Raw genomic sequence first — 9,636 nt, forward strand, 5'->3', positions numbered from 1 at the left:
TCAATCTACCTATCAAGTTTCATGATCCTAGGCATAAGCGTTATTGAGTCATCCTCCGGAAACCATTTTACTATTTCGGGTCACCGTGACCTTGACCTTTGACCTTGTGACCTGAAAATCTGTAGGGGTCATCTGCGAGTCATTATCAATCTACCTATCAAGTTTCATAATCCTAGGCATAAGCGTTATTGAGTTATCATCCGGAAACCATTTTACTATTTCGGGTCACCGTGACCTTGACCTTTGACCTAGTGACCTGAAAATCAATAGGGGTCATCTGCCAGTCATTATCAATCTACCTATGAAGTTTCATGATTCTAGGCATAAGCGTTCTTGAGTTATCATCCGGAAACCATTTTACTATTTCGGGTCACCATGACCTTGACCTTTGACCTCGTGACCTGAAAATCAATAGGGGTCATCTGCGAGTCCTGATCAATCTACCTATCAAGTTTAATGATCCTAGGCATAAGCGTTCTTGAGTTATCATCTGGAAACCATTTTACTATTTCGCGTCACCCTGACCTTGACCTTTGACCTAGTGACCTCAAAATCAATAGGAGTCATCTGCAAGTCATGATCAATGTTCCTATGAAGTTTTATGATCCTAGGCCCAAGCGTTCTTGAGTTATCATCCGGAAACCACCTGGTGGACCGACCGACCGACCGACCGACATGAGCAAAGCAATATACCCCCTCTTCTTCGAAGGGGGGCATAAATATGATCATCTGAAACATAAATGGAAAACATGATTACTGTTTTGACAAAAGCTGTCTCAGGACAGTACGCTCTACTTTTCTTTCAGTTGGATAGCATAATCTACATGTTCTGTTGAGGACCTATGATAATGACCAAAAAGACATAGTACTTGAAGTTTTAATTGAATCAGTTGCTAAATGATACATTGTATGTTTGCTTTAACATGCACTTCATTGCAATAATAATGGACAAAATTCTGCTAAATAGCAAGTCAGAGATATGGGATTTTGTCAGTGGCCTCTAACCCAGGAAACCCAGGAAACGGACTAAGGAGCGTTTCAATAAGCCTTAGGCTGTTAGTGCAATAGAGCTTAAAAAATATGTTTAAAATAAGTTCCAGCCTCTTTATGTCTTTTTTTAAAAGTAAATCTAAACATTAAAATTATCTCCAATCCAGCTCTATCAGTTGAATCTTAGTAAATATAATTTTGAAAACATTTTTACTCTTAATTCTGAAGTATTGGTAAGCAAAAAACAACACTAATTTCACAATTTAAGTCAAACTAACTTTTATTTCATATCCAAAGGAATCACTTCCTGTTCCCAAAATGGTGAGAGAAAAAACACCGATAACCATAAAGGAGAAGGTAACAGCCCAAGTCTATATTCCTTGGAATCTTCTTTAAGTAACCGAATCCACTCCTGTATTTGACCAACCCATGTCAAGCACAAACCTCTTTATGTCCGTTAAACGCAGCATGATGAAGGCTGGTCCGGCCCCCTCGGTCTGAGACGTTGACATTGGTCAGGAGTGGTATCAAGGCCTCCGCACAGCGAACGGCGTTGTTTGCAGCCGCAACATGTAGAGGAGTTTGCCAGTTCTTGTCCCGAGCATTCACGTCAGCCTGATGCTTCAGAAGGACTTTTACTGTCTCCTGTTAGTGATAGACAACATTTGGATCCGGAATTTCATTATGATACACCAAAAGAACTTTTACTGTTCCCTGTTTGGGATAGACAACATTCAAATTCCAAATTTCATTATGATACGCCAAAAGGACTTTTACTGTCCCCTGTTTGGGAAAGACAACACGTGAATTCAGAATTTCATTATGATACGCCAAAATGACTTTAAATGTCTCCAGTTTCAGATAGAAAACATCCACATTTTAAATTTTATTATGATGCTTCAAAAAAACTTTTACTGTCTCCTGTTTGGGATAGAAAACGTGAATTTCAATATTTATTATTTTTGCATGATAACATTCACCTTAACATGTGACTTATATATTCGATAGTTCTTTTTATAATTCAGTTTAGGCTGAAAGTGTCAGCCCTGATAAGCATGGGCTGACTGCAAGGCCAGGCTTTTTCCGCTCCATTTTGGGAATACGCCACACTGGAATTTTGGGAATTTCGCGTCGTGAAAACCCCCATTTTGGGAAAAAAATTATTCGCAAAATTGGCTCAATTGGGAAAAATTATCGCATGTAAATAGTGTTTCTTATATTTCAAAGAAGCCGTTAACTGGTAAATAACGACTATTTTGATAACTTATTATTAAAATTTTACAAAGAATTAAAAACATGTGAGATAAGTGCAGGTTTTTTAATCTGAATTTGGGGAAAAGGCCTGGCCTTTTTTTAAGTGAAAAAAATCGTGTGAAGCGCCGGATTTTTAGGGAAAATAAGGAAAGTCTTAAATAATCATTAACATATTTTACAGTTTTTAAAACAAATTCAAGGCAACAGATAATCATAGGGCGAAAAAAGCCTGAAGGCTTATCTTGGATGACACTTTACGCACATTATTAAGCCCCGTTTTCCTACCTCACTCTTTGAGCAGCATGCGCGGTGCAGGGGTGTCAGCCACTTGTTGTCCTTTGTGTTCACGCGGGCCCCGTTCATGATGAGAAGGTCTGCTATCTCGTGCTCACCGCAGTAAGCAGCAGAATGCAGAGGGGTGCGCTTTTCAGAATCCTTGAACAAAACGATACACGCAGTTATTGACCCTTACTTTTGAATAGTAAACAAATTAAATATTCAAACCATTTTAAATGCAATTGATTACTTTTACTTTGACAGTAGTCATGGACTGCATGTTCACGAGAGACTGACACGATAACATCTTGAATTCATTGCAATGGAGTTTATTCAAATTGACAGTTTTCATATTACGCACTAGCCTGACAGCTCAGAAGGTGCTAGTTAAATGTTATTCTGGCTTATCATCTAGTAATCAAATTATAAATATAGTCACAATAGCACAATAATTTGTGAAGATGGATTATTTTGCAGATGGATAGAAAGCATTTATATGCCTGGTTCCTTGAGTGTGCAACATGAGAATTTCGTCACCATTGAGCAGCCCACTTTACTTAAGATCAAAGCCATATTGACTTCGCCAAAAAATGTTGATAAGCAATTTACAAAAATTCGTCAATTACATTTTTATTTAACTAAAACCTGCCTGCAGTCTGAGCATTGTATTAACTGCATATCAATTCTGGCCAATCTGAACACTTAAAGCTACACCTCTCTTTGGCAGTTTATTTCTGCAGTAAAATCATGCCGGATATTTGCAATCTACCTGTAATTTCAACAAGTGTCTTATTAAAATGATCACCGGAAACACCACAAATCAGGTGTCACTGAGCTGGTCCCTAAAAAGCACTAATAACAGTGTTTTTTAACCATTTTGGGAATGGGGCCTGGGCCCTTTGGATTGGGAAAATGGCTGCATTTTAACTAGATTTGGAAAATGTGTTGTTATTGTTTTGCAAACAAATGCTACAAAATTGAGAATAAAAGTGTTTTCAACATTATATTTACTAACGTTCAACTTATAAAGCTGGATAGGAAACAAAATTAAGACTAAAAGACACAAAAAGTGGGGTTGTGACATGGCAAAAAAAAGTATGGTATCCGCCTAGCGATCAGGCATTTCAGCTTTCAATACCTACATTGGGGGTGTTCTCAGGATCTTCAAACACCAAGAACTGCTTCTGCCCACGAAACTGACTCAAGAGCCAGTGTTCTTTTCCTCGCAAATTTGGGAACAGCACCATTTCCAATTATAAAAATGGGATCTTAAAATTTCCGATTGAAGGTTTAAAAAAATAAATATTTTTTTTAGATCTCAACATTAAATTTATCTCCCATACAGCTCTTTAAGTTTAAATAAAATATTTAAAACACTTTGATTTTTTATTTTGAAGTAGCCAAACAAACAACAACACTTATTTCCAATGTTAGCCAAAATGTGGTGATTTTTTTTCAAGCTAACGGACCTTGCCCCATTCCCAAAATGGTGGAAAAAAACATTGAGAGTCTCAAAATCAGGCTAAGGATTTCCATGCAATCAGACTTATATACATAACAGTGGCATTCTGAGATAACGGGGTTTAATGCATGTGCATTCTGTAGGTGCTAATCAGTTAAGACACTTTACACTTTTATGGCATTTTTTGTTTAAAGAAGTCTTTTCTTAGTGAAAATACAGTCTGGATGGAAAGTGCACAGGCTATTCTGGGACGACAATTAATACAAATGGATTAAGCCCTGTTTGATAGAGCATGTTGCATATTTACAAACGTAACAAAAGTGTTGAAATTTTCTCTCCACAATTAATAATACCTGATAATTTACATCTTCCTTCTTGTACAGCAGAGCCCTGACCTCATCTGGGTCGCCATGGAAACAGGCCTGGACGAGAGGGGGCTACAAGAAAGAAAAAATCCATAATCAGCAAGTTACATGTAAGTTCACTAGGTAAAGATCTAGGAACACAAAAGGTAATGCTTAAAAGTGGCAGGATATGGAAAGCTGGACAAGAATGGCAATCTTTTCTGTTAATTTGCATTTATCTCCATGGACATATAAGCCTTACACATGTAATTAAAGTTTGGCTTCTTGTTTTAAAGATGTTCACAATTTTTGCTGACACTTGAGAGGCAGCAGAGGGATAATATTAAACAGGGTGCAAGCAGTGTCTACAAAAAAACCAGCAGCCAGTAAGCTCACATTCATAACAGGCTCACGCTGGGCTCAAATTTTAGGGAGAAGTGACTTCTCCCTCCACACTGATTTAGGGGGAGTGAGGAGACTCTAGGGAGAAGTGAAGAGACTCGGACACAAGGGTTTGCATGTAGGGCGTTACAACACACATATATGTGTATCACATTATTGAAGTATACCACTGTAGTACACATAATTATATTTCTTTTGTGTATCTAAATTTTTCCAGCAGTTCTAATTAACAAAGTTATAATAGACACGACAGATAAATAACTTAAATTTTACTAGCTCTATATTCAATCCATTTTGATGTAAATATCATATCATACAGACTAAAGTATTTCAAAGATAATATGTTTATGAAGCAGTAGATAACATAAGCTTAATAAAACTGTCAGACCCAAAAAATATTTATGTTTGAAATATGACATTTAACATACGCCGCTTTCTTACTAATTATTTGTTATTTTTTATAGTCTTTCCAATTAAAATTTCATGTGAATACAATTCCAAATATGATAAACCACACCGTCCGCATCACCCCATCTGTATTCTTCATTCTATTTCTTCTTTAAAGAACTTTGAAATTAAATTATAAACGACGAAAAAATAATGTATCCGAAAACGACAGTCTGAAAAATTGTACGTGTTACGCACATGAAACAAATTGTGCATATCGTTTGACAGCAAAAAATGAAATCTGAAACAGAGCTCCAGATAAGGGTCGTATTTTCGTAATTACGAATTATTTTCAAGTCTGTTACGTATTTATTTTAAAATCTTGTCGTACCATTAAGAATTTCAAAATCAAGTTACGAATATTATTTTTACATCAGATCGTATCGATTTTTATTGAGTTCTTTTTGCGTATTAAAGATCTTTGCGGTGCTTATATAGAATGGTTATCGGGTTTGTATAACAGAGCGCATTTTTTCCAGCACAAGCGGCATATACCGTCTATCTGTCAAAAAAAATGGCGGCGCCCAGAGAACGTCCTAAAAAACTGCAAAGCGTCCAAAAACACGCTTTTAACATTTTGTACGCAAAGTGAGCCGAAGTTAAATGTTAAGAAAGACATTATAGAAAAGATCTTATACGATATTGTTTGTTCAGTTGCCAACACAGTCGGAAAAGCTAAACAAAAACGCGACACGACGGGTCCAAACTTAAACACACAAAAAAACATTGAACGAGTGGAAGGGACAAGTCCCGTGGCTAATCGTTGAAAAGATTGAAGGGGAGACCCGTTTTAATTGTGAAATATGTAAAAATTCATCTAAGGCATACAATCTAAGCACAGTTTGGGCATATGAAGGTATTTGAAAAATAACATTCTATAATACTGAAATGACACTGTTGAACTCGCATAAATAAAGTTGCTAGTATGTTTATTTTGATTTTTTTTGCATGAAAATAACCATTATTATTTATTTTTAGGTCTTTTAGAAAAAAATATGAATTATTTTCCAAAACTTAGTAGTAACGTTAGGAATAAAATTTCAGAGTTAAGAATTCTTTTTGAAAATCTGGTAGTAATTTAAGAATTTCACAAAACCTTATCTGGAGCTCTGTGAAACCTAGCAAATTCGTAATTAATATACAATTTAATTGACATATTGCTTTAAAATAGCATAGTTTGTATGTAAAAAACAACTTAATTATCACCTTTGAATTTCAAACGATAATCTGCAGAAAGGCGTAACATCATCGACATAGATCTAATTATTTAATTATCATCCTTTTGTTAATTCAGATCTTTTAGTCGGTAGAAATGTAAAGTGATCAACTGAGAAATATTTTTTTAATTGTTAGGCTCCTTTTTATTTGTTTATCTTTAAATACGATGTTTGCCATCGGCCGCTATAGTGTTGGCAGACGACAATTTCAACTGTGTATTTCCAAGTATACAGTGTCTGCGCATGAATGACCCAATATTATGTGTGAGCGAACTAAATGTTGATTGGCCAGCTACCATGTGACTTGAATGCTGACTTGACCAATATCGATCGCCGATTAGATAAGTTCGGAGGTTGGGAGAATCAGGGCGGGGTTTACCTCAAATTACCTGTTGCTCAATTGCGACACGCTCTGGGCTGCCACATTGTGTATTTGAAAATTGAGTCAGACCTTGACATCGAGAAAACCGGATGTAAACAAATTCCGATAAGAGGGAGATTGGAAGTTGCTTTTTATCTACAATTTCTTAAATTTTAGGCGACGTTTGGCGTAAGAAAGCGACTTAGTCGCTCACGTCGCCCCCTAGCGCGAGCCTTGCATAAGCGCTGTGCAATGATTCTAGTCAGACTAAGTCACTATCATAGCTTTGAGAAATACACTGTTGTTTTTTCCTCTTGTTAACTTTGGATTGGATAACTTTCATGGAGCGAGTGCCTTTAGTGGTGTGAGTTCCTCTAATGGGCGTACAAGTTTGGAGGAGTATACAGTGTATGGGTAACAACCAGTTGTCCGGTTAGCTCAGTAGTTGCAATAATTCAACTCTCAGCTTAGGATGAGAGTTGCAATGCGCTCTCTCTTGTCCATGGGTGCAAAATGTTCTCAACAATGCAAGGAACAGTGAAACTGCAAGAACTTATTAAAGTTTACCTATCTAAATCACAAACTTATATAAATGGTACCATTAAAGCAAGAAATAATTGATTTTATTGACTTAGATTTTGTTTTGTACGCTGTATCCGCCATATTGGAAAATTGACCCAATATTGGTTAGGTCGCGTTACACAAATATTTTGCACGTCGGGTTATGTGCTCCAGCCTATAAAGTCGATAACGGTGTGGTATTCCATACAGAATACACTGTTTCAAATTTAAACATAAAATTGTCAGCGAGAAAAGTGTGTTGAAACATCGTTGTGTTTTTATAGTGTGCATGCAAAGGATAACATCTGTAGGTTGCCATTCAGGTAAATTTAACATGTTTATAAAGTTTATTCATTATTTTCCTCAATTTGTCTCGAACGACGTCTGCTTAGTGAAGCGCACGGATTCGCTGCGCTGAACTGCACAAATGTTTATAAAGGGGTGCATATGGACTGCCAGAGCCGCCATAGCAAAAATTATCAAAGGCTCTGGGAGTCCGTTTATATGGACTAGTTAGCTCAGATGTTAGTTATGTTTGAAACCCATGTGGCCATACCAGATTAACTTCTGTTCCAAAATAAAATTGAATGGGCAAACATAACCTGAGAGTTTGTATGCTTTAATGTGAAAAGAGAGCAGTAATTGAAACAGGTGAGACCCACTGATACACAAAGTCAATCAGGAAATATTAACCACACAATGTTTCAAAGCAAAAAAGGGACCAAATAAACTTTCATCATGAAACTCATTCATGCTTTTTGAAATGACATTTCTCTGTCTTTACCGTCTAACCTATCAAGTATTCATTGACATTACCGAGAATCGCTAATACGAGCATAAGACGCTGGAAAACAATCACGCGCAAAGAAGTTCGACCACTTGTTAACTTTTACAGTAGCTGTGTTTGCAATTTTTCGTTACCTCTTCCTCTAGCTGTTGCAATACTAACGTTTCTAAACGCATTTTCAATTGCATTGATAATTGTATACAAATTGTTATTCAATCACTAATAAAATATTGTTGAATTTATTGGCAAGCTCCAGCTCATTCTGACATTGCGATCTCCATTTTGGTTTATTTCGGATAGGCTTCGGAGTTTATCGACACTAACAAGTGGCGAATTTCATTGGCCCGTTGTTACCTGTTCAGGTTAGGCCCGCCAATATGGGCAAACTTTTGAAATGCACGAAATAAACGTGTTAAGCTCTGCTATTCGAAGAATAATTCATTTGTTATCCTTCACACGCGCTGAGAGAAGTGATCTATTAACGATGACATTACTGTTGATTTGATTGAAGTTGATTTTATTTGTAATTTAAAGATGTTACTTTACAACATCATAACATTACATATTAAAACCTGAGCCATCAATTCCAGCATCAAAAACAATATTCCTCGTATTTTTATTTTTGTACATAGCCAAGACCCCGGTTTTATGAGTGTCTGAGTTAGACACTCTCCGTGTATTTTGGCAGAGTAATGTCCCTTGTTGACCAATAACCTCATTAAGTTTGCAAGCTTTCCAACTTCAAATTAAAGCTGTGCGCTTGATGTAACGTGAAATTAAGCATTGTCAAACGTTTAATTGATGGCATATGAAATACATTTTTTTCAAATTTAAAGACGCGTGTTTTGGACAATTTAAGAAGCTCAGCGCTATTATCAGGTAAGCACTTGGTTGGAAAAACTGCCAACAGATCTTGTTACTTTAAACCTATTTATTTTAGCTGGATTGCATCGAAAGCCTGAGGCTTATATAAACGCTCTCGAGTCCGTTTCCTGGGCCTAGAAACAGTACTTGATGTCTTTAGGAGAGATCTAAAGAACGGTCCCACGGTGGGGATTGAACCCATGACCTCCCAGTCGGTAGGCGGACACCATATCCATTAGACCACGGCGATCTTAAATACCTAAAAACATATTTTGTTAAACTGAAACGTCTTGTAATTGAAAACAGTGTATTTTAATAAAGAATTATTCATAGAAAGATCTCATCCGAACTCCATGCTGAAATGTTAATATATATCTAAAACATCGGCAGAGTTTTCGATAAAAAAGATACTTTTATTTTCATGTTTCACACTATAAACGTACACATTTTAATCCACGGTCATATGCAACATTAATCGCCAATAATATTATTGTAACATATTTTTCTCAATGCATTAAAATCAGTAGACTAATAAGTACTTTCAACATGCATTTGGCTCATCGACACTACTTGTTATTTCTAAATACGTTAAATGTATGTGCATACTGTGACCAAACTATGTTAATAAAAAAACATACATGCACATTATTCAGATATTATAAACGTATTAA

General features: G+C 36.2%; 1 protein-coding gene across 1 annotated transcript in view; it reads right to left on the reverse strand.

Annotated features, from left to right (window-relative positions):
• Nucleotides 1-8,381, reverse strand: part of LOC127855998 (serine/threonine-protein phosphatase 6 regulatory ankyrin repeat subunit A-like) — a 282,105-nt gene extending 273,724 nt beyond the window's left edge. Inside the window, exons 1-4 of the mRNA XM_052391934.1 lie at nt 8,236-8,381; nt 4,336-4,419; nt 2,530-2,679; nt 1,435-1,635 (exon numbers count right to left, since the gene is read on the reverse strand). Coding sequence (XP_052247894.1) covers nt 1,435-1,635; nt 2,530-2,679; nt 4,336-4,419; nt 8,236-8,289 — 489 coding nt within the window. The 5' untranslated portion in view covers nt 8,290-8,381. The remainder of the gene's footprint in view (nt 1-1,434; nt 1,636-2,529; nt 2,680-4,335; nt 4,420-8,235) is intronic.
• Nucleotides 8,382-9,636: the final 1,255 nt, after the last annotated feature.

This window comes from Dreissena polymorpha, chromosome 13 (genome assembly GCF_020536995.1).
Source record: "Dreissena polymorpha isolate Duluth1 chromosome 13, UMN_Dpol_1.0, whole genome shotgun sequence".
Taxonomy (NCBI): Eukaryota; Metazoa; Mollusca; class Bivalvia; order Myida; family Dreissenidae; genus Dreissena; species Dreissena polymorpha.